The following is a 26,415-nucleotide window of genomic DNA, read 5'->3' on the forward strand; positions in this document are numbered from 1 at the left end:
TCAAGGTTTCAAACCCTTTCTAGGATGCAGTATTAGATTAAAAGTTAAGGTACTTTCTACCATTGGTTGTTCATATTTGTTTACACATTGTATATATTTAAATCTCTGTACTGTGTTTTAACCATCACTGGGTAGCCATACTAAGTTAAGGTGAATTGTTCAGGATTACATATATAAGTTAGATGCTAATGTTCATATAATAGGAATTGTATATGGTCACATTTTCATTGGGTACAGCTCAACACAGTACAATTTACTAATGAATGCTTTCCATTCTCAATTAAGTGTAATTATCCCAATTCATCTACTTTTTTTTTTTCTACGTAGGGAAGAGGGCCAGCCAAGGGCAAAAAAAAAAAAGAAAGTTAAAAAAGGCCCACTTGAGTGCTAGCTCTCTAAAAAGTGCAAAACGTGCAAAAAGTGCAAATGCCCCGATACCTCCCTCTTAAAAGAAGACAAGTTGTAGGAATTCGGAAATACAGATGCAGGGAGGGAGTTCCAGAGTTTACCAGTGAAAGGGATAAATGATTGAAAGTACTGGTTAACTCTTGCATTTGAGAGATGGACAGAATAGGGATGAGAGGAAGAAGAAAGCCTTGTGCAGCAAGGCCGCAGGAGAAGGGAAAGCATGCAGTTAGCAAAATCAATAGAACAGTTACCATGAAAATAGCGATAAAAGATAGAAAGGGATGCAACATTTCGGCAGTGAGAAAGAGACTGAAGACAGTTAGTAAGAGAAGGGGAGTTGATGAGACGAAGAGCTTTCGATTCCACCCTATCAAGCAAAGCTGTGTGACTGGAACCCCCAAACATGCGAAGAGTACTCCATACAGGGACGGATAAGGCCCTTATACAGAGTAAGCAGTTGGAGGGCGAGAAAAACTGTCGGAGACGCCTCAGAACACCTAACTTCATAGAAGCTGTTTTAGCAAGAGATGAGATGTGAAGTTTCCAGTTAAGATTATGAGCAAAGGACAGACCGAGGATATTCATTGTGGAAGAGGAGACAGTTGAGTGTCATTGAAGAAGAGGGATAGTTGTCTGGAAGGTTGTGTCGAGTTGATAGATGGAGGAATTGAGTTTTGAGGCATTGAAAACTACTAGATTTTCTCTGCCCCAATCGGAAATCTTAGAAAGATCGGAAGTCAGGCGTTCCGTGGCGTCCCGCGTGATCTGTTGACTTCCTGAAGGGTTGGACGTCTCTGAAAGAACGTGGAAAGATGTAGGGTGGTATCATCAGCGTAAGAGTGGATAGGGCAAGAAGTTTGGTTAAGAAGGTCATTAATGAATAATAGAAAGAGTGGGTGACAGGACTGAACTCTGAGGAACACCACTATTAATAGGTTTAGGAGCAATAGAGTGGTTCGGAAAGGAACTTGAGATAAAGCTGCAGAGAGAAGGATAGAAGCCGTAGGAGGGCAGTTTTGAAATCAAAGCTTTATGCCAGACTCTATCAAAAGCTTTTGATATGTCTAACGCAACAGCAAAAGTTTCACCGAAATCTCTAAAAGAGGATGACCAAGACTCAGTAAGGAAAGCCAGAAGATCACCAGTAGAGCGACCTTGACGGAAGCCATACTGGCGATCAGACAGAAGATTGTGAAGTGACAGATGTTTGAGAATCTTCCTATTCAGGATAGATTCAAAAACTTTAGACAAGCAAGAGATTAAAGCTATAGGACGGTAGTTTGAGGGGTTAGAACGGTCACCCTTTTTAGGAACAGGCTGAATGTAGGCGAACTTCCAGCAGGAAGGAAAGGTAGAAGTCGATAGACAAAGTTGGAAGAGTTTGGCCAGGCAAGGTGCAAGCACAGAAGCACAGTTTTTGAGAACAATAGGAGGGACCCCATCAGGTCCATAAGCCTTCCGAGGGTTTAGGCCAGCAAGGGCATGGAAAACATCATTACGAAGAATTTTGATTGTAGACATGAAATAGTCAGAGGGAGGAGGAGAGGAGGACAAGCCCAGAATCGTCCAAGGTGGAGTTGTGAGCAAAGGTTTGAGAAAAGAGTTCAGCTTTAGAGACAGAAGAGATGGCAGTGGTGCTATCAGGATGAAATAAAGGAGGGAAAGATGAAGAAGTGAAGTTATTTGAGATGTTTTTGGCTAGATGCCAGAAGTCATGAGGAGAGTTTGAGTTTGAAAGATTTTGACATTTTCTATTTATGAAAGAGTGTTTGGCAAGTTGAAGAACAGACTTGGCATGATTCTGGGCAGAGATATAAAGTGCATGAGATTCAGGAGATGGAAGGCTCAAGTAGTCTGATCATATGTGTATTTATATATTGAGATATGACATCAACACGGCTTTAAAACCTCTGATGAGAACACTCTCCGTAGCAGAGATTTGATGAAGTAAAAGTAGTAAAGAATATAAGATTTGCCCTAGACCAGTTAAAGTATGCTTGTAATTTTACAAACCAAATAACCTCTACTAGATGGTGACCTTCCACATCTCCTCCTCCTCCCCCTTTCAGTTCATTTTTTACAGTTCAGTACAGCATTACTTGACACTTTTTTATATTGTGTGAGTGATCATAGTCTTCAAATGGTGTAATGCAGCTCATCTCATGCAAAAGCTTCCATATAGTAGAGGTGATTAGCTTTATAAAATTACAAGCGAACTTTAACTGACCTACAATAAGTATTGTATACTCTATTAGCTTCATAGCAATCATGAAGCATGCTGCATTGACATATATGTGCATGTCCTTGTCCTAAAGCAATTGATACCAGTGAATATATAGTAATTATACTTCTGGAAGTAATCTTTTGTAACATGACAATGGTAGTGCTCTTACCTGCCACAGTTACTATAATATTGCTCCCTATTAAAATAGTAACTTCTAATTTATTTTTTTGGGCTGTAACATGTTTCTCTTTTGGTCCTCTGCTACTGGTAAATTTGAAATATTATCATATTTCCTCAAGTACAAACTAATCTCCAGTACATGGTGACTTGCTAGAAAACTAGTAACTTATTATATATGATTTGTGTAAGTTTACCACCTGTCTTTATAATGGTATCGTACACAAGGGAACAACTTCCAACATCCACTTAATTAAAAATCAATTAATCCTAGAGAACTGTGCCAGTAAATACTAAACCACCACATAATGTGAAAATGAGAAGGCACCACTGCATCTGCTATTTATGTCTCCTAGCTTAAATATTTCTGGTTTTATTTGTATTTATATTGCTAGGCCATTGTGCTTACTCATTATTAAGAAAAGAGATTATGGTATATGGTGACCACCTTTGATGTGCTCCTGGTGGTAGATGTAGGTGTAGAGTTGCTTCTCATCAAACAAGGTGAACATGTGTCGGTCACTTGGTGAGTTCTCCCACAGACAGCCATGGCATGATCCTGGAAACTGTGGTACTTCCAGCAAGTCATCATTGACCTGCAAGAAACAAAACAGCAACATACAGTACATATTTGTGGATGATTTGGTTGAGGAGCTTGGATAAATCAAAACTATTAAGTTTTTTGAGTTGTAGTACTCAGTAAAATAAAACAAATGAAAATATTATTGTTTATCAGCAAAGCATAAAGCCTGATATTCTGCAATGCCTGTAAGATATCATGTGGCTTGCCAGCATTTAGTCTGCTATCACAAAGAAAAATCTGTTCTCTTATGTTTTTTTTCAATAATTATTATTTTGTAATTACTATATATAGGTAACTCTTGATTTACACATTTTTTTTTTATACCATGTGGGCTTTTCACAGGAATTTATGGGCTAAAGGGGATACTTTTCGGGGTACCTCCTATCTCAAAGCCCACCTGCTAGGAAACCATTGCCCCGAGTGAGGAAGCCCAACCTACACTCGGACCGTGGACAAGATTCGAACCCGTGCGCTTGGAGACCCCTCGGACCCCAAAGCACGCATAGTTCCACTGTACCACGGCGGCCGAAAAAATATTATAATTAATTTTATTTGCACGATCGGTTTGCTTATACGTCACTGTGTCATCAATGATGGATGGTGGGAGCGACAGTGATTTCACTGTGTCTGATTCTCCCATCTCTCCTGCGTGCGTGGTCTCTCGCCATGTTATGGGAAGACAACTTTTGAATGAGAGTGGTATCATAAAAGGAGAGAGAGAGAGAGAGAGAGAGAGAGAGAGAGAGAGAGAGAGAGAGAGAGAGAGAGAGAGAGAGAGAGAGAGAGAGAGAGAGAGAGAGAGGATACAAGGGACCTGTTTTCTATTGCTCTAGCCAAGGCCGCTGAAGCCAATTGGACGCAAGGCCACATAAATCAATGATACTATCTCATTCAACCTGTGATATTTTGGTAACCATGACATCTAGAGACTTCTGGTTTTTTGCATTGCAAAGAGGAAGAGTTGCTTGTGGGCAGAACACCATTTGTACTCACTTGTATATTGAATTTTTAAGTGTAATCAGTATCTGAATACAGGCTATTTTGTGTGTTTCTCGCCAAACTTTTACTTTTAGGACCCATGATCACGGGGTCTTGAGTTCACAAAACTTAACAAAAAATACACACTGCCAAGAAGCACAGACACATACATGCACAAAGGATGAACAACGATACACAACGTGGGCTGAATGTTTGGGTGGACGTGGGTAGCCGAGCGATCGCTGCACCACCAACCGATGGCTATTCGTATCTTAAAACTATCTTCGTATTTCAAGGCGTAAATTATATGAAATTTTTCATCGTATATAAAAAAAATTGTATGTTGGGGCGATTGTATCTCGAGGTATTACTGTATACAGTAACCCCCCGCACTTGGCGAATCTCAGCTTGGCAAAATTCACTTTTGATGGCAGGGTGGCCATAGACTACTGAGTGCCCGTTTGGTGATTTGAATTCAAACTTGGTGATCTCCTAGTGGCCGCACTACGAGCCACGCAGCTCACCGGTGACGTCAGACCTCTCTCAAAACCTATCAGAAAGCAGTGTGAGAGTCCCCTTCAGCCATTTTGTTTATGCTACCCTCTGTTCTGGTAGCATGGGAATGAATTCTAGCAATTTACTTCCAAAATGGCCTCTACCAGTGCAACAGGTGGTACTGGTGGAGGTAAGAACAATGATGGTGGCGGCAAGGACGAAAGTGGGCGAGGGAAACGGGTTGGAAAACGGGAGTTACAGCCTTTATATCATGTCTTATTGAATTTATTTATTGTTTATTGGTCTGTTTTGTACATGTGTTTTAATATGTGAAGGCAAAAGAATTTATTTCAGTTTGAAAGATGGTATTCTAGAGGTCAAAAGAGGGACTTTGGCAATACCTTTTGATCTTTTCTGGTACAAAACACCAAGATACAAAGTCAACAGTAATAGGTGACATTTCATGAATGTGTGAATCTCAGGCACATGGAACAAGGACAAAGATATAGGTTAGGAAAATTCATTGTTACATATAGACAGTTAAGACAAAACTTACTGGGTTGTACAAGTATCCCTCCCCTTTGCTGTCCACCAACACTATGCGACGACCTGAGGGCTCAGCATAGATGCTGGTAATCTCTGCTGTGTGCCGGTAGTCACCTACCATCTGCCAGTCCTCAATGAAGAAGAAGAACAATCCCCCAGTCTGCAAAACAAATCTCTTATCTTCACTGTAAAACTATTCAGCAAATATTGCAGCTTTTATTTTTCTCTTTAACAAAGTAGTTGGTATCTTCTACAATTCTTATTTCTTTATTATAGATGAGTCACAATTTTGGTAACGGAATTATCCGTAACAATTAATTTAGCTAACATGTATACAAGTCAGAAAATTCTTCTAAATGAATTCATGAAAAAAAAAAAAAAAAAAAAATATATATATATATATATATATATATATATATATATATATATATATATATATATATATATATATATATATATATATATATATATGCATCAATATTCTACTCAGTTCTGATTTGACATTTTGACTTTTAAATCAATCTATTCCTTAAATAATTCATAAATCACACCACCTCTTTAACTGTGATTTATTTCAACTTACATCAGTAGAATACACAAGGAAGTCAGCAGTGAGGGCATGGTCAGTGATGTGCATATCTGCGTGGTCTGGATCAGGGAAGAGGCGGGCCTCTCTTTCTTCATCCTCACCAGTCTCTCCTTCCAGCTGGGGATTAGATGTCAGTCATTCAAACTGACTCCTTAAACTAATTTGAGAAATCAAGTTAGAGATTTAAAATGACAATTCCTGTATACCTGTACAACACTAAGGACAGGGGTCTATGCTTCCTTGAATCCAAGAAAGCATGGAAAAACACCTGCTGAATTAGTAGATGACCCCACATTAACTCTAGAAGCAACTGATTCTGGAGCAATAATGAGTTGCCTGTTGCACCAAAATCAAGAAAGTGTACTTGGGTATGCACTACGGTCATACAGAACCACCAGATGTATCATGTGACAAGCCCTGCGATACAACAGGTTGGGTTACATTATCAACATCAGCCTCCCCGTCACCACCAGTGTCACTGTCCCTCAAAAACACTGACTACTTGGTCACATTCTCCTTTGCCAAAACTGTAATTAAGAGTGGTAAAATTTCCTTCAATTCTGAAATGCCAAAACTATTCTCCTCCTCCAGAAGCTAAGAAGGGACAGAATCACAGGGAGGAAGATCATCTCCACTACTGGGTGAAAAACACAAATCTTACTAGGTGGCTGGACCTGCTGTAGCCAGACCTGTAGAGGAATGTCTAAGTTGTTCGCTTGCCATCATGAAAACAGGTGATGAACAGGTAAATATCATCCTCTGGGGAAGGGAAGGTAACCAGTGTGACAATCGAATTGTTGATTGATGGCTATGTCATACAAGACATACATAACAGGGCAGTATATATAAATTGAAAAGGAAAATAAAAGTAAATTCCAATAATACATACCACCCTGGAAAGGGATTTAGTAGAGTAAACCAGACACAGGCAACCAAATGATTGCCTTGTGGGTGACACTACACTTATTGTCCTTGCACACTGTACAATTACATTCTCTACATGTCTTGTTGACCACAAACTGCACAATCAAGCCTGCTACATCCTCCATGTCCCATTAAGTGGCCACAGTGCAGAGAAAGCAATCCCAGAAAGCCACCATGTGGAACACACCATAACAAACACCAACTCCATCTAGCCACCAAGCAAGCAGCCACATCTATGCACTGGAAGTGTTCACCACGTTCTGAGTTCTGGTATCAGCGCACTGTCAGTCATGCATAACGTCACACCGTTGGAAAGTGCAGCCAGGGAGGAATTAAGAATGTTCCTGTTGAGGACAGATTTGAAAACTTCAGATAAGTAGATGAAAACAACAGAGCATTAGTCAGAGGGATTAGAATGGCCATCCTTTTCAGAAACAGGCTGAATGTAGGCAAACTTCCTGCAAGAAAATAATGGAGAAGTTGATAGATAGAGTTGAAAGAGTTTGACCATGCAAGGTGTAACCAAGGAGGCAAAGTTTCTAAGAACAACAGAAAGGATCCCATCAGGTCCATAAGCATTCAGAGGGTTTAGCAAAGTGAAGGTATGTAAAACACTATTTACAAATAATTTTAATTGGTGATATGAATCATTCAGAGAGGGAGGAGAGGAAGGAAAAAGTTCAGAATCATTCAAGGTAGTTTCTAGCAAATTTTAGCCTTAAAAACAGATGATAAGAGGGAAATATCAAGAAAAAAAATTTTTAAGGATGTTTTATGCAAGATGTCAGAAGTCTTGAGAGGAGTTGGTTCTTGAAAGACTGACATTTTCTATTAATGAAGAAATTTTGGCAGGTTGAAAAATAGACTTGGCTTGATTCTAGGCAGAAATATAATGCACATGTGATTCAGCTGATGGAAGGCTCAAGTATCTTATGTGAGCAACCTCTTTAACATGTATAGGATAAGAACAGGCTGTCAAACTAAGGTTTGGAAGGTTTAGATTGCAAGGAAGAGTGAGGGGTGTATGCCTCCATGGCAGACACCATCACCTTTGTTATGTGTTAAGCACACAGAGATGGGTCTCTGACATGGAAGCAGTAGTCATTCCAAGGAAAATCAGTATAATGCTTCCTTAGATCTTCCCAATTAACAGAGGCAGAATGTCAGAGGAATTTTCACTTTGGGGGATCTTGAGGAGGGATTTGAGAAATAGGACAAGATACAGATATTAAATTGTGATTGGAGGAGCCCAACAGAGAAGATAGGGTACCAGCAGAAGAAGAAGGATTAACTGTAAGAAAATGATCAAGAATGTTGGGCTTATCTCTAAGATGGTCAGGAATATGCGTAAGGTGTTGCACCAGTTGCTCTAGATCATACAGGATAGCTAAGTTGATGGCTATTTCACCAGGACTGTAAGTGAAGGGAGAGGAAAGCCACAGCTTGTGGTGAACATTGAAGTCTCCAAGAAAGGAGATCTCCAACAAAGGAAAGAGACAGAATCTCCTCCACTTTGGAAGTTAAACAGTCAAAGAATTTCTTATGGTCAGAAAAGTTAGGCGAGAGATAAATAGCACAAACAAATTTAATTAGAAAGACAGCTTCTGATACTGGTATTATTAGTAATACCAAAACAAAATACCGGTATATTCAGAAAGACAGCTTCTGATACTGGTATTATTAGTAGTACCAAAACAAAATACCGGTATTTCAGTATATCGGATAACGGTGCACATCCCTAGTCCTGCCGCAGTCATGAGAAAAACAACATTCTTCTGCGTTCTGTTGGTAATTTTTCATTTAGAAACTTAAAATGGCACCAAAGAGGCTTATTAGTGATGAAAATAAGGAATCTAGTGAGAGTGCCAGTGTTAGTGAGCCACATCCCTCAAGTAGTGGGTTCATGGGATTCACACTGGACGGTTTCATGGATAGTGACTTGTCCTCCAACAAATAATTTCCCTCCTCCTCCTCACCCTTCTGCCCTCCCCTACTACGTTATCCGTCACCAGCCTTCACTTACGATATGTACAAATCAAAATTATAATAAAATTATAGTGAAGTTTTTATAAACTTCAGGTTTTGCTAAAATTTGAATGAATTACCTGATTTATAGGTATAGGTCATCAAACTTTTTGATACTCGAATAGCCATTTGGAACAAATTAAGTTTGAGTATTGAGTCTCCACTGTAGTTAGATGCATGTAGTTTTGTGTGAAGGAAGACAGTCGTCTAGAGAGAGGAAGCTGTGACTGCCCTCTTGAGTTGTGAGACCCAAGTTGTGAGAGCAAGGTCACAGCTGAATTTGAAGATAAATTATCAGTATCCCCTGAATGAATGCTATTAGACCTCACTGGGAGTAAATTATCATTTCAACTAGTGTCTACAGCCTTTTCATTAATAATTCAGTTTACTAGAAATGAGTAGCATGCAAAGTCATCATGCTGAAGAAACATATCTACATCTACTTTACTTACCAGGTGGAATTGTATCTTTCCCTCATACAGCACAGAGGCATAGTCAGCATTGACCCTGACTGAGGTGATGGTGCCAAGATACTCTCTGTCTCGCAGCAGCATGGCAGAATCCTCTCCCAGAGTGTAGATCCATGCCCGATTGTTCATGCCCACCACTAAATGATAGGGCCCCACTCCCAGGAAGGTGGGTTCCACATCCACACTCACAGTAACTGGACTCTCCTGAAAGCCACTTATATTCAGTATTTGTTTAAATATTCATCACATGTATAAATATATCATCAAGCAAAAGAAAGTGCATCACAAATTTCTTAGGTATAGATGAAAACTAATCTTCATTTTTTTATCTATTTATTTTTCTTTTTAAGTAGGAGGGATACCAGCCAAGGCCAACAAAAATTGCAATAAGAAAAGATCCTTTGAAGAGCTGGTTCCAATACAGAATTTTTCTTTTATGTAGGAGAGGAAAACCAGGTAAAGGCAAAAAAAAAAAAAAAAAAAAAAAAAAAAAAAAAAAAAAAAAAAAAAAAAAATATATATATATATATATATATATATATATATATATATATATATATATATATATATATATATATATATATATATATATATATATATATATATATATATATATATATATATATATATATAGCTTTCTCTGACTTGACTTCATTTAAGTGGAAGGTTTCAAGACATTTTTTTTTTTAATTTTTTTTTTTTATACCATGTGGGCTTTTCACGGGAATTTATGGGCTAAAGGGGATACTTTTTAGGGTATCTCCTATCTCAAAGCCCACCCGCTAGGAAACCGTTGCCCTGAGTGAGGACGCCCAACCTGCACTCAGACCGTGGACAGGATTCGAACCCGTGCGCTTGGAGACCCCTCGGATCCCAAAGCACGCATGGTTCCACTGTACCACGGCGGCCCCAATTTGTCCCTGTCTCTTGGCTAACTCTATCAGACCTGTAAGAGGGCTGGCAACTAAGTGGACCTTTTTTATTTATTTATTTTTTTTATTAATTAATTTATTTATTATTTGTATATATATATATATATATATATATATATATATATATATATATATATATATATATATATATATATATATATATATATATATATACAAATAATAAAGAAATAAATTAATTAATAAAAAAAATAAATAAATAAATAAAAAAGGTCCACTTAGTTGCCAGCCCTCTTACAGGTCTGATAGAGTTAGCCAAGAGACAGGAACAAATGTCTTGAAACCTTCCACTTAAATGAAGTCAAGTCAGAGAAAGCTGGAAATACAGAAGTAGGCAGGGAGTTCCAGAGTTTACTAGGGAAAGGTATGAAAGATTTAGAGTACTGGTTAACATTTGGTTTAGAGAGTTGAACAGAATAAGGGTGAGGGAAGAAGAAAGCCTTGTGCAGTAAGGCTGCAGGATGAGGGGAGGCATACAGTTAGCAAGACCAGAAGAGAAGTTAGCATGAAAATAACAATAGAAAATAGAAAGAGATGCAACATTCCAGCAGTGAGAAAGAGGGTAAAGGCAGTCAGTCAGAGGAGGGGAGTTGATGAGACAAAAATCTTGTGATTCCACCTTATCTAATAAAAATGTATGTGAAACCCCCCAAACATGCAAAGAATACCCCATACAACAGCAGATGAGCCCTTTGTACAGATTTAGCAATTGGCAGGGTGGTAAAAAACTGGCAGAGATGCTGCAGAATGCCTAACTGGGAAGAAGAGTAAGTAAATTATTTCCTTTTTTAACTAAGGCTGTGGGAATAATTTCTGATAATCTTTTGGAACCTTTCTTACTCCTTTCTACAATCCCAAACCTTAGCTACATATTCAATCCTATGATTTATTCCTTCTCCATGGATTGCCTAAGAATGGAGACAAAAATAGGCTCTTACCTTTTCCATAATATTGGTCACTGTCACCTCAAGCAGAGAAGTGAGGAAGGCTACACGGGTGGTGTGTGCACCTCCCAATACTGGTAGCTTGGTGAGATACACGTGGATGTTTCCTGAAAACAAAAGTCATTTATCATTCTTTGTCTATAAATTTACTTAGCAATTAAAGTTATTAAACTTTTCTCTCCATTCACAGGAAATAGCGAAAAAAAAAAATAACTGAGGTGAGACGTGGATGAGAAAAACTCATTTTTATATTTATAACACACACTCTTAATATATGCCATATTTCATGTCCAGATTGCTGATGCATACAACAATAGTGATCTGAGAATATAATTTCTTTTCCTACATTCAACCTGTTCCTAAAAAGGGTGACCATTCTAATCCATCAAAATACTGCCTTGTGTTTTATAAGACAGTCATGTACATAAGACAAGCCCTTGATTTAGGAGCCTAGAAATTGGTAAAAAATACTTGTCTTATACTCCAGCATATATGATAATAAGAAAATTAAAGAAAGTAGCTAGAGTTGTGAGTATTTGTGAGGAGTCTGGTTTGGCCAAGCAAACTGTGTCAGACATTAGTAAATCAAAAGATAAGCTGGTAGAATATTCTTCCAAATACTGTGTGGATGCATCATCAAGTAAGGAGAGGAAAAGATGCTGCGTTAGATGCTGCAATTATGAAGGGGTATGTGAAGCAGCGATCACTGAGTATCAGTGTCATTGAAATCCTTAAAGCAGCTAGGATGATGGCACAGAAATTGATATAGAAAATTTCAGGGGGAGTGATAGGTGGCTGTGGCAATTCTGCAATTGACACAGCCTTTTTAATACTACTGTGTAAGGTGAAGATAGCAATGTGGAGACAGCCAGAATCGCATAACACAGATGTATATTGTGGTAATATACTCACTGTACTTCAAGTCTATGAAGTTTTTTTTATGCTCTCTGTTTTTACTGTTAGATCAGTTTTTGTGTTATTTAGGTTTAGTTGGTCAGGGAAACCAAAATAAACCAGATTTTCCATGACCATATTTGGCAAATTATGGACTTTTCATTATCAGGATGGGTACCTGCACCATTTAATCTGGAAAAACGAAGGTTGAGTGTGATTTATTGAATTTTTTTTTTTTTAGCAAAGTTCATATTGTACAAGATCTGAGGAATTCAAGATCCACGAGCCCACTATATATGCTACTGATGTGTCATGATGTCTACGTTGAAAAGGTTAAGTTTTCATAAAGATGAGTTTTGCAATTACTGTTGTTCAATAGTGTAGTGCTAGCTTTGGCAACAGATAATACACACACATTAATCACAAGTAGTCTCCATGCCACAGCAAATACCATCTTGAACTGCATCTACTGCTGCCACTGTTGTTCTCTCCCCCTCTAGTATTTTAATTCTCAATATGGTGCATGGCTTTCTCTTCCTGCTTCTCTAAATTATTTATTCATACATAATGGATCTTTCTTATACAGATCTACTTCTATAGGTTTAATCCTAATATGTAGAAATATAACCTCATGCAGTGCATTTATAATAATGTTTTCAATTTTTGACACAACATTGGAGACATAATTTCAAGAGTACAGATTAAAGTGGATGGTCCTTACCTGTAGGTGATGCCACAGCCAATAGCTGCCCATCATCAGACCACTCCAGCCAGTCCAACCCGCGCTCATCATCCACTGTGACAACTGCATATGATTCCTTCAGGTTTGTCAATTCATGTATCTTGATGCTGAAAGAATTAACATTTCAGTTTAACTGTATGTTGCACCATTATTAAGATGGCAGTGATAATATTGGCAAGATTATGCTACCATATAGAAGAGTTTTGGAACTTTGAGATTACCCATATGAAAAACCATAATCCATCACTTTGGATGACAGATAGAATGAGACATCTTTTCAGTGTCCATACAGACTCCATCACTGAAGTCAAAACTAATTGGGACTGCAAAGTTTGTCATGCTTTATATGTCTATGTAACTATGTAACTCCCTAGGCATCATCTACCTTTATTATAAAATACACCACCAAAAGATATTTTATATCAATTTTAGTTCAATTTTCATTTACTTACGTAGGAATCTGAGTTCTTGGAATGAAGTAAAATTATTTACATCATTTCCTATGGGAAAAGCAATTTTAATTTGGTCTTAAAACAGTCTTGTGGAACACATTGTGTTTGAGCACCAAGGATCCACGGTATCTAGTGCATTTATTTTTTTCTTTTATACAAAATAAAAATTAATTAATTAAAACTAGGAATTTCACATCAGCAAATCATTCCTCTGGCATCCCATAAAATACACTTTTCTGCTAAACAATGCTTATTGTTGAGTTGTTTCACTCAATGGTGCTCTGGTAATGTTAACCATAGAAACAAGTTGACAAGCTGGTTAATCATTAAGCATGATGTAAATCAGAAGTATGCCCACCAATGTGATGATGTTTCTCAATATACCAAGCACAATGCAAGAAAAAAAAATGAGAAACAGGATCACAATGAGGAAACTGCTTCCTAGATGGAAATTTGGCGCAGAGAAATTTTAAAGGTTCCTCTGGAAAATCCCTTACAAAAGATTTGTATCCAGGTTCCCTTCTCATGGCAGGGTTTGGAGGCAAAAGAAAATCCTGAATGAAAGCAGGAATAATCACATAAATAAAGGGTTAAGAAAAAGATCAGTTAGAATATGGAATTACTTACAAATTATCCCCACATGAGGCAGCCTTGCTCAGGGAGGTAGAGATGGCAATGTCATTTAGAACGTCTCGATGGTTTTTAGCCTGAAACAGTTCCTGTCCAATTTCTTTCAGGTGAGTAGAGATGACCACAAAGTAACCAGCTGAGAAACCCAGCAGGATGTAACCATCCCCATACCTGGCAAGGGGAGAAAGATTACAAGAATCCAGACAAATTTTGTTCTATTTGCAAGATTTATCCAGAAAAGCTTGAAGATGTTCTTTCTTTATCTTTGTTATTGAAAAAACAAGATGTTTGGAAAAAGACTGCATCCTGCTAGGGATCTCTCAAAAAGAAAGGAATAAAGCTGATAATGTTTTTTCTAGAAAATGTTTTTATCCCATGTTCTATGTTTAATATTCCTAACAGTCCACATGTTTATTTTATATTTTTTTTCATATACACTCAACCCTATGCTATTGCACATAATTGGTGCATTTATCACTGCGTGATAGCAAAAATCCTGATAACTGAAGTAAAGAACCCATGGTAATAATTCAAATTGCCATTAGGATCTCCAAGCTATCATTTTTTGTCACTTTTTGTCTAGTTTTTATACCATATAATAGTATGAAAATTAAGAAATAATACAGTATAGAAAAACTGACCTACTTGAGAATTACAATAACATCACAACAATAAAAATCATAATAACAATCATAATAACAACAAAACAAAATGTTTCTTGCTATTGCCAGATACTTAACATTTTTCTGTAGGTGGTGACCTTAAAGTCCTTGCTGCTGATCTATTACCATGCTCCTTGGCATAATGTACCACTTGTAGTTTGTAGGAGATTGTGTAGCTTGATCTTTTTTCTCCTGCTGACATAGCGGTGAGAGTGTTGATGTGCTTAGTTATGTAGTTATGATTATGAACTTGGTGTTACTCCTCAGTGTTAAATGGAATTGAGTCAGAGTGGTTATCAGCCTCACAGGTTAATTTCTTTAATTTTTATGATCATTTGCTTTTAAAGTGATAATACTGGTAATGATAATAATACCAGCAATAAAATAATGATGCATATAGTTATGGTAGGTAAAAGTGCAGTCTATTCTTGAGTTTGAATTTAACAATTTAATGTGACTTTATATTTAGGAAGGTACGATTAAATAATGTGATTTATTAAATTTAACGCAGATTAACATGACATGATAACATTACACGCACCCATGCTGCTTCTGGTCTCTGAACTATCACTTAGTGCCATGGAGTCAAGGTGATCCTCATAGCATGATCAAATATGAATACAAAGATATGACATCAATTATATATGCAACAGAGGGACAGAAACACAAATATTGTAGTGAAAGTAACACACAAGTTAAAAGGGGTCACAACAAGAAAACAGTAACAGCCAATCAGTGGCAGCTGCTTCTTCTTCTTTAGCTAGATACTTAAATAGATAGATATGATATCCATTATAATGGATAACATACCTTTGTATCCATATATAATCTTGCCATGAGAATCACCTTGACTCCGTGGTACTGAATGGTAGTTCAGAGATGCTCAGCTGTTCCTTTTCACAGTCCTCACTCCTCAGTCTGGAGCTAACCCACACAGTGAGTGGATCCTTTTTCTGCATTTTCACTTTGTGTCCTATATTATGGCATCCAAGTTGCCCTCAGAGGAAACTGATTCTAAGAAATCAAGCAAGACTGTAACCATTGAAATTAAGTTGGAAGTGTTAGATCCCTATGTTAGGGGAAAAGACCTCAGTGACTGTCCATGCAATGGGATTGACGGAGAGCACATTGCATACTATTAGAGCTAATAAAATGAGAATGTATGCTTTTATTGTTTCTGTGACCCAATGTTGTATTAATATATATTTCTTAAAGCTTGAGTAACAAAATCCCCAAAATATGCAGACTTTCCCAGTGGCCAGGAATGTAACCGCCCCCCTATTACCATTATTTTCTATAGGAAAGTTATGTTTGAATAACATGATTTTGAATAATGCGATGTCTCTAGGAAAGCAACCCTTACATTAATTGAGTTAACTCTACTGGAAAAAAGGTGCATCCTAAATACTATCAAGTACAGTACCTCATTGTGGATGTTTAGGAGCTAAGTTGGATTGGTAAATTGGGGAAATATGTGAAGAACTATTTCTCAATAAAAATATATATATCTCTTTCCTCTTATTGCCATAACAGTGATGGTTTTGATGTGTTTTATTATGATTATGTGCTTACTATTACTCCTCACTGCTAGATGACATTGAGTCAGCGTGACAATCAGAGGATATTGATAAACATGCTTCACTGCCTCACAGGATAAATTGTTTTCAATCTTAAAATAAATAGTTTTTAAAAGTGATAATACTAGTGATGATAATAATGCCAGCAACAAAATAATGATGCATGCAGTTCGGGTAGGTAAAAGTACTGGAAAGAGGTGCATCCTATATGCTATCAAATACAGTACCTCATTATGGATGATTAGAAGTTAAGGTGGATGGATAGACTGGAGAAATATGTGAAGAACTATTTCTCAAAAAAAGCATATAAAGAAACTCAACAATCACGTGACATCATAAAGTGGAAGTGTTTAAATGACGGGTGCATGATAGCAGTAAATTCATGTGCAATGTAAAAATATGTGCAGCTTTTTAAGTATGCACGATAGCAGTAAAACGTGATAACAGAAGGCGCAATAGCAGAGGGTTAAGTGTCCACCAAAAAAATATAAACAAATTATCAGATACAGTAATACCTCGAGATATGAACACCCCACCATACAATTTTTTTTGATATATGAAGAAAAATTTCATATAATTTACGCCTCAAAATACGAAGATACTTTTAAGGTACGAATAGCCATCGGTAGGTGGCGCAGCGATTGCTTGGCTACCCGCGTCCACCCTAACATTCAGCCTGTGTTGTGTATCATTGTTCATCCTTTGTGCATGTATGTGTCTGTGCTCCTCGGCAGTGTGTATTATTTCTTAAGTTTTGTGAACTCAATATGGACCCTAAAAGTAAAAGTTTGGCGAGAAACACACAAAATAGGCTGTACAGTAATACTCCACTTAACGAACGTTCGTCTAATGAATTTCCGGTTTAACGTATTACATAAAGTTACACCAAAAAGTCCACATAACGTACAACCACATCCATTTAAGCGAATTTTCTGGGTTTGAATTTCCCAGGTGAGGGACCGAATGCAACAGCTTCGCTGTGATTGGCTTGCTCCCAGCCTCTGTTTATAGAGCTCCTGGAGCTGGATCCAAGATTCTTTAACAACGTCAGAGCAACCTCCTGCCGCAAAATGGCTCCCATGAACGCTTGGAGGGACGGTGACAAGGTTGCTATCAGGTTGCTCTCTGAGATTGCTGAGAACACCACCTCTGGAGGTGGTGTTACTGTCTTATGTATGCATTTATGTTCACAAAACAACATTTCTATTAGTTTTTTACAAACCTTGCCCCCAAGAAAGGATTGTTTTGTAATGCATAAAGTGAAATCTTACATGGAATACCAAAAAATAAAGCAGAGATGAGATCAGCCAAAGACAAAGTGGAGACTCATGGTGACTCGGCCGCTTCTTCTTCTTGTGACCTTTTTAGCTTGTGTGTTGTCTTTCACCACGATATTAAATTTATGTTTCCACTCCTCTATTGCCTGCTATAATGGATATCTTATCTTAGTATTCATATATGCTCATGCCAAGAGGATAATCTCGACTCTGTGGCAATGAGTGATAATGAATTACTGATGAAATACCGCGGTATTTCATTAGTAATTAACTATCATTCGCTGCCGACTGTTCTACAGCTGGCCTTTCTTCCATATCCTCTTTCTTCAAACCAGTGAAACGTGCCAACCCTGCTACTGCTGACCCTTCCACATCTGCTTCCGACAGTGCAGACGACGACGTCTTATCCTCGTCTGCACACTCAGTGGAAGATGAGTAAGGGCTGATATCCCTATTGTCCCTTAGCCTTGGGAGGGACATCACCTGATAGAATACATGGCGAGTGAAAGGTAAATAAAAACGTTTTCTGTTTATTTCTTTTGTGCAGCACTTTACATTTTTTTTTTTATGACTATGTTCATGTATTTTAATTTCTGTAGGGGTGACTTTTGATGTGCTGGAATGCATTCCATATTATTACATGTTATAATGCGTTCGGTATATGGTAATTTCGATTTACGGTAAGATTTTCAGGAACGGATCTGTACCGTATAACGATGACTTACTGTGCGTTTATTTTCACTCAATAATATATGCATGTACAAAAAGGAATTTTGGGATTGGCGTAGGTGAAAATGTGCACGAGTGGTAGGTGAAAGTAGGAGGAAATGCACATGAGTGGTAAGGAGAAATGAAAATTTAGAGTGGCAGCCTTGCGGCCTGTGCGTCGCTTAATCTGTGCCACTCTCGCCCCAGTCGGCGCTCCCCAGCCCTAAGATGCACAACTTCCAGCCTTTCAAAGATAAGCTTGAGCTTATAAGAAAGTATGAGGCAGGTAGAGTTCACAGTGTCGTTGCACTGCAAATGGGTGTCCCTAGATCAACAGGATCAATAATTTGGAAGAACAGAGACAAGTACCGTGAGACCGCTGCATCATGCAAGTGTTTTTATTTCCAAAAATGTACTGTACAGCACCCTAATGTGTTTAATAAAAAAAAGTTAGATATAAATGAAGTACTGATTTAGTCTAGGTTAGTGTTTTTTAAAGGTTATAGTGATGTTTTAGCGGGTCTAGGCTGGAGGTTGGTCCCTATCCCCCTAATTCTTAAGTTTCCTATGGGAAAAATTGCTTCATGATTCGAATTAACACTGGTTCGACAAATGAAATACTGCCCTAACCCCATCAAATTGCGAGGATCCCCTGTATGTATGTATGTATGTATATATATATATATATATATATATATATATATATATATATATATATATATATATATATATATATATATATATTTATTTATTTATTTATAGAGAGAGAGAGAGAGAGAGAGAGAGAGAGAGAGAGAGAGAGAGAGAGAGAGAGAGAGAGAGAGAGAGAGAGAGAGAGAGAGAGAGAGAGAGAGAGTATTGTATGTAGACCTGAAATTAACTTACCATTTATATGTCACAATGGTGCCGTATCTGTTCTCAAAGGCTAACTCAATTGGATTTTCTGGATCATTTAAATTGTAGAGAAACAATGTCTTCTTAGCAACAATAAGACTGACCTGTAAAGAAAATAAGGATATGATACATAACAGTGGATATCCAAGCAATCTTGATAATGGATCACACAAAAAAATGCAATACAACATAAAGAAATAAAAAAAAAAATTGCATGTGGTACACTGTCACAAACATTTTCTAAGTGCCAGATACAGCTATAATATATATATATATATATATATATATATATATATATATATATATATATATATATATATTGTTATTATTACTGCCAACAGAGGTATAGTTGAAGTTCTTCATTATGTTCCAGTGAAGGGTAATAAATAGATTACTAAAACAAAAATGGCAAGTGATGCATATATTTCAACATTTTTTTTCATTCTTGGTTGTAACATTTTGCATAAACTTCACTACTCTCTAGTCTTACTGTGTTTTCTGACATAGCTCTCTCGTCTTGTTTCATCTCAGAGAACTGTATGTCTGAGGGCTCTCCACGCAGAGGTGTTGTGCGTAAGGTGTCTCCTTCACTGTTGCTGATAGTCAGAATCTTGTCTTCTCCACCCAAGGCCAAGAGATTTGCTGTTGACCAACTGCCACTCTGAATCTTCCTGCTGTGTTTCCCAACCACTGGAATCCGTCTGTAAGATATAATGAAACATAGATAATCTCTACTATACAATTCAACTTAATAAAATATTTCAATTTTTATGATCTTTCTTCCTCACTAGCCATTCATTTTTTATAATCAGCAAAACTGCACTCATTTGCTTCCCTTACTAGGATAGAGGCATTTGTTTGGATAGATGGGGAAAATGTGTGAAGAGCTATTTCTCAATAAAAATATATGGGGAAACTCAACTACTACATGACGTTATAACTCGGGAATTTTTTAATGACAGGCGCACAATACCAGTAATCTTGTACGCGATAGACTCTTGTATAGTGCTTTCAAATAAGAAAATTAAGTACTAAATGAAAAGCAAATGATGTTTTGATGTTTATAAATAAATGAAAGATTGTATTATCACTTTAAAAATGAATTATCATGAAAATTAAAGTAATCTAACCTGTGAGGATTTGATACATGTTTACAAATATTAGCTGATCACCACTATGACTCAATGCCATCTTGCAATGAGGAGTAACAATAAGTTCATCACAAAACACATCAATACCATCACCGTTATGGCAGCAGGAGGAAAAGGATCAAGCTACACAATCTCCTACAAACTACAAGTGGTACATTATGCCAAGGAACATGGCAATAGAGCAGTAGCAAAAAAAAATTATAAGTGTCTGGTAACAGCAAGAAGACCAACTAAAGAGTGGAAGGAAAGGTAAATGTTCTCTGCTAGTTTAATGTGCTGCCAGATTGTTATTAACAGTATATGCTTAAACACACTAGAAACTCTTTTTTCCTGAATTTGACTTGGTGAAATAGGTGTGCGTCTTACATATCCCTGTGTCCTTAATGGCGTTAAATACACTAAATAAAATGCCTTAAAATGTATGTTGTTATTATGATTCTTGATAAGTTTTTTTTTTTATACTGTATTATTTCTTCATTTTTATACTGTTATATAGCACAAAAATTAGGCAAAAAAATTACAAAAAATGACAGCTTGAAGGTCTTGGTGTCAATCTGAATTATTACTAAATGTTCTTCACTCCAGCTATCATGATTTCAGCTATCGCACAGCGACAGATGCACCAATTAGGCACGATAGCAGAGGCTTGAGTGTAGTTCATTTCTGTTAAATATATACAGCATATATACATATAAAATAATCAAAATTTTTGAAAATCCGGCAGTCCTCAGGTCCTGATTTTTTAATGTTTACTGTACAAGGAATGAACTTACCATCTGGTGAATAAAGGCTGCATAGAAAGCAGCTAGTGACAAATTAATTTTCCCTAGCTATTATTTAGCACAATAATGAGATTCTGTGGTATTATATTAAACTCCCAGAGGAATTGTGGTAAAATCACTTAGTGGTTTGTAGTGGCAGTAAAGCAGTGGTAATGAAGTGTACTGAAATTTCCGTGAGTGGTAGTTACCATATAGTAAGGTTATTTTACTTAGAAAAATCCCTTTAACAGATCTGAGGTGCCATCTACATAATCTTGCTTATGAACATGCATAAATTATGTACACCATGTACAACTTGAGAGATTTGTGTAGCCATAAGAGCAAAAACAGTCTGATATTCTTTGTCTGGCTCCTAGTGAAACAGTGCAGAAAAAATGGCAAGGGAAGCAGATCATTATCTTTGTTACCCTCTAGTGGCAAACAGCAAAAATTAAGATGAGATATCAGCAGCACAATTAAATTCTCAATACTTCCCACCTTTGAAGCTTTTCTTTTGTAGCAATAAATTCATGATCTGATAATTCATAATTATCAATATAACTAGGTGAATAAATAAATATGTTTAACTATTCTGTGTTCAGTATGGTGTCACAATTACCATACGAGAAATTTTCTGTAAATTTCCCACAATTATCTTAGTTGCTTCAATTTCCTTTTCCATGAAAGAAATTGACAGACTATTTCAATGATTATGTGACAAAAGCAAATAAAATTTCATCCGGATTTGTGTTTGAAAGAACAGAATGACATACTTTAATGAAAACCTGAGTTTGCTTTAACAAAAAGAAAGTTTTATGGAATATGATCATGATACTTAACATGACCTGACCACACTTACCTAGACGTCTGGTGGTTGTAGATCATAAGATTGCCCTTAGCTGTGCCCACAGCTAGCAGAGGTGCTGTGCGAGACCAGGACAGAAAGGTAAGGGTGTCCCGTAGCCCTGAGTCTAAGTGCTGTACTCGTCCTAGGGGAAGAAGTAAACAATAGTGAATAAATTTCTAAATGCAATATTAGAATATATAAATGTAATGAACTTAAATATAAAATGAGAGCATGTGTTTTTATTGTTTCTATGACCTGGTGATGTATTAATAGTTTTTTAAGGTCTGAATAACAAAATCACTAAAGTAGGCAGACTTTCCTAGTGCTCACGAACATAATCCTTCACTCCCGCCATCACCAGGAAGAGGAGGAGGGGGAGGGAGGGAGGGAGGGAGGGAGGGAGGGAGGGAGGGAGGAAGGAAGGAAGGAAGGAAGGAAGGAAGGAAGGAAGGAAGGAAGGAAGGAAGGAAGGAAGGAGGAAGGAAGGGAGAGAGAGAGAGAGAGAGAGAGAGAGAGAGAGAGAGAGAGAGAGAGAGAGAGAGAGAGAGAGAGAGAGAGAGGCTGCATTGCTGCTGTGGAGGTTTGTTTACACTGTCCTCCCCCTATGGTGATAGGTGTTAGTGAAGGAGGTAGGTGGAGATGGGAGAAATTTGTTTTGTCTTTTCAGTTACCTATACATGTATACTTTATCAATGGATAAAATTATATATAGCAAAAGCAAAAGTTTATTTAGTGTTCTTACCATGGAGACATGTTTTCAGCTAATGGTGGTGAATGGCAGAGAAGGAGGGAGGGAGGAAGGGATGCAGGTACCATTCATACATAAACATTAAACGTAAATTAAAACTGCACTTTCTTTAAACAAAAAATGTTAAGTAAATAGTGTGAAAATGATGAGAGAACAACCATAATGCACAAGATCAGCAGGAAACGCTGAGGCTGGACTGATACACCAAGCTGCCAACTAGCAGCAACTTCCCCAAGCATGACTCATATCTCAAAATTTCACTCATACCTCAAAATAAAAAATGGACCAAATTGTAGCTCATATCTTAAAAAAACTCATATCTCAAGTAGATCATATCTCAAGGTACCATTGTATGTAAGGGAAGCGAGACCATATAATAAGTTTTCTAGGAGTGCGAGGCAGAGAAAAGGATGGAAACCCATGCTCTAGACAGTCAACTGTATTTACACAACAATTTTGCACTACTTGAATAGAACTAAAAATTTTAGGGGACACATCAATAGACTTTGCTCTCAACAAAAACCACCTATTAAGATAGCTTCCACGGACACTTTGAGACACTGGACTAAGAACTTCATGGGTGCTGCCATTATTGATCATCACCTTTGTCACCACAATCTACTAGGGCAGCCTCATCCAGCAAGGCAGTGCTGAAGCTGACCCTTTCTACTATTTGATCTACTGTTGGTTGGGTATGGAAACATGCTTTCACAAAATTTTACAAGAAGTCTTTTTAGCCAAAAGTGGACAGTTTGCTAATGATGTATTATCATACGAGTAGTCTGCAAGTTTTCTAGCTCCAGGATATGAGGTCTTTCCCACCCCCTTCTTTTTTTTTGTGCATACATGTACTTGTGTGATTTTGCTTTTTCACTCACTACAGTGTGGACTTTCTCTTGTTTGTGTATTGATGAAATTTGGGGTTAGTCAAATACACATTGTTCCTTGGACTCTGACTTTATTCTCTCTCCCAACATACCAAGACTTATCGTGTTTAATAAACCTCTTCATTGTTCTTGTAAATTTGAGGAAGCACTTTAAAACGTTTATTAAATCCTGTGGTGATGTCAATTTTAAATGTTGTGAAATAAATTTGTTAGATTAAATGAATACTTAACAATTGTGATGTTTGATTGTAATTTCACAAACATTTAAGACTACATTACTAGGTAATTAAATGCTCTTTCCCTTACAACCCTGAGTTATCTTTGCCTGTGCATGTGCAGAACAAATTCTAGCTACTTCCTCAAACCTACTCTGTGAAAGACTGATATATGGCTGACATCACAACTATCTCATTTAATGCTTCAGTGATGCATTTTAAATGTAAGTGAAATTACAATCAAACATCACACTTGGTAAGTATTTGTTTAATCTAACGATTTTAACATATCACTTTTTATCAATATATTACAAATTTGGCAGAGGGGCAAGAATCCTAAAAGGGAGGACATGTGCCCCTCCTTGACCTATCACAGTTCTGCCATTGCATGACAGTTAACAAAAGTATGATTGGTTACCTGAATTGGCATCCCACACATGGACAAGAGGAGACCTGTCATTGATGATGGAGAGCAGTGCACCATCCTTGTCCCAACCAAAACCTGAGCACACGCTGAAAAATTATAAAGTTTATTTAATTTTTATTTATTCATGGTAAGCTTGGAAGTTGCATATATAGAAACTGTAACAAACCCCATTATCTAACTTCCAACGTGGAGTACATTCTGACTATCTTTTCTTTTATGGAAATATGCATTCTCAGAAAATTTCATGTTAACCACAAGCTTTAGCTTTCCTCTCCCTTCCCTGACCATCTTGGAGAACTAACCATTAAAGAGGGAATCCCCCTCAATTCAGGCAAAAATTATAAAAATGTTTTTCTCCTCCCCACATGACACCCATATATTATCAGCTAAAAACAGACAATGCCTATACAACCACTATCAGCCTCCCAGCAATGGTCAAAGAATATTTAGATTTGGTGAAAGTTGGGGTGATTTTTATGGGGTACTGATGAGGTTCACAAAAGAAAATCCAGTTTTCTCAAAACTTACTTTTTTTTTCATATTTAATCTTGAATAACATTTCTAAAAATTCTTGCAGCAAAATGATCATCACACTTATCTTTACTAAATATGAGATGATAACATTATTGCCTCAAACTAATTTATGAGAGACATATAAACCTCGAGTTTTAGACAGAAAAAAAAGGTAAGATTTTTCAGTCCAGTGAAATTATTGTAACTTCAGCTACTTATATGAAAATTTCACAATAGGTACTTTTGTTGATTATCTATGATCAAGAGGAAATTGCCATACTATTCATAATTTGAAGCTATTATGTGATTTTGAATGTCTTTCATCATTACAAAACGTAACACATTGTACAAAAACTACTACAGCTTTTTTTATTATATTATTGGTATAGAAACATTGCTTATTGATACACAAAAGTAGAAATATTATTCACTAACATGAGAAAATAAAGAGCAGAGGACTCAAAAACCAATCACCACAAATAATTTCCTTCAACCCTTAAACTACTAGACACATCTATTGATGTGTTCAAGCGTTTCGTCTGGTGACACACTGGCTTTATCCTTTTATTTATTTTGTTATGTAATACATGTTTTATCAACTTAGCCAATAATGTACAGGCAACCCTCACTTAACAAAGGGGTTACGTTCCCGAAAAACCCTTCGTTATGCGAATTTTCGTTAAGTAAACCAATTACAACAAGTTTAACCCCTGACTTGAGCTTCCATTGAGAGTAAACAAAGCGAGAGTGCATCATAGTACAGTGAAAGGTTTAATGAAAGTAAAAATCATGACGTTAAACATTTAATGAGTTTAATTTAAGACTAAGTCATTATAATGTACACTAATGTATGTATGTAAGTAACTTTATAATGTTGATTATCTTAAATTTATGAAGGGAGGGAGAGTGGAGCGGGAAATACGCTAGCTGGCAACCTGTGGAATGTAAACAAGGGGTGCATCATTGTACCGCATACAAAACTTATGTACCACATTTCCACAAGGCTTTCCATTTTATCCATTGCAGAGTCACGAGTTCAGGTGGTTCTTTTAGCTTGCAAGGAAGATATGATCTCACCAGCCTTCTTAATAGTCTTGAAAATGGGAGACAGTAGATGGAGTCAAGCCATGGTGGGAAGCAATGCTATTAGTTTTCTCGCCTCTCTTGTGTCTGTGAATAATATCCAGCTTCACTTCAAGAGTAAGAGACTTCCTGGTCTTCTTAGCAATGCTAGGTGACATTGCAGGGCATTTTGGTGGCATGTAGAGCGAGGGAAGACGAGCTGCTGCTGACGCTGTTATTGTTCTTAACTAGAGGAGTGAGTGGTGCACGTTTTGCCCACGAGAGGCGCTGGTGTATTCAAAAGCCTGTCAGCTTGCGTAATATAGTGGGGCTTTCAAATTTGGAAAAAATTACCTGGATAAAATTTTGTTAAAGCAAGTTTGGTGTTCGTTACACGAGCAGATGGCAGTAAAATTAAACCTTCGTTGTAGTGAAATTTAGTTGTGTGAACCTTCGTTAAGCGGGAGTTGCCTGTATTTTTCTTTTTTATGAAAGAGGAAAACCAGCCAATGGCAACAAAGATTAAGAGAAAAAAATAAAATAAATGCTGGTTCCCTAAATGAATAATAGGGATTTAGCCAAAATTCAGGGACAAATGTCATGAAATCTCCCTCTTAAAAGAAGTCGCTGTAGGAAGAGGGAAATTCAAACATAG

At 37.1% G+C, this 26,415-nt stretch overlaps 1 protein-coding gene across 4 annotated transcripts in view; it reads right to left on the minus strand.

Annotated features, from left to right (window-relative positions):
- The window catches only part of LOC123506766 (WD repeat-containing protein 19-like), a 78,592-nt gene that overhangs the window by 45,208 nt on the left and 6,969 nt on the right, over positions 1-26,415 (minus strand). For 3 of the 4 annotated variants that reach the window (XM_045259088.1, XM_045259085.1, XM_045259089.1), the window contains 11 exons: positions 24,177-24,271; positions 21,921-22,050; positions 19,640-19,850; positions 19,141-19,253; positions 14,029-14,202; positions 12,929-13,056; positions 11,308-11,420; positions 9,402-9,623; positions 5,995-6,117; positions 5,422-5,571; positions 3,258-3,405 (listed from right to left, as the gene is read on the minus strand). In XM_045259088.1, coding sequence (XP_045115023.1) covers positions 3,258-3,405; positions 5,422-5,571; positions 5,995-6,117; positions 9,402-9,623; positions 11,308-11,420; positions 12,929-13,056; positions 14,029-14,202; positions 19,141-19,253; positions 19,640-19,850; positions 21,921-21,946 — 1,408 coding nt within the window. In that variant the 5' untranslated portion in view covers positions 21,947-22,050; positions 24,177-24,271. The remainder of the gene's footprint in view (positions 1-3,257; positions 3,406-5,421; positions 5,572-5,994; positions 6,118-9,401; positions 9,624-11,307; positions 11,421-12,928; positions 13,057-14,028; positions 14,203-19,140; positions 19,254-19,639; positions 19,851-21,920; positions 22,051-24,176; positions 24,272-26,415) is intronic. The other variant, XM_045259086.1, reaches the window with a different exon arrangement.

Source organism: Portunus trituberculatus, chromosome 20 (assembly GCF_017591435.1).
Source record: "Portunus trituberculatus isolate SZX2019 chromosome 20, ASM1759143v1, whole genome shotgun sequence".
Classification (NCBI taxonomy): Eukaryota; Metazoa; Arthropoda; class Malacostraca; order Decapoda; family Portunidae; genus Portunus; species Portunus trituberculatus.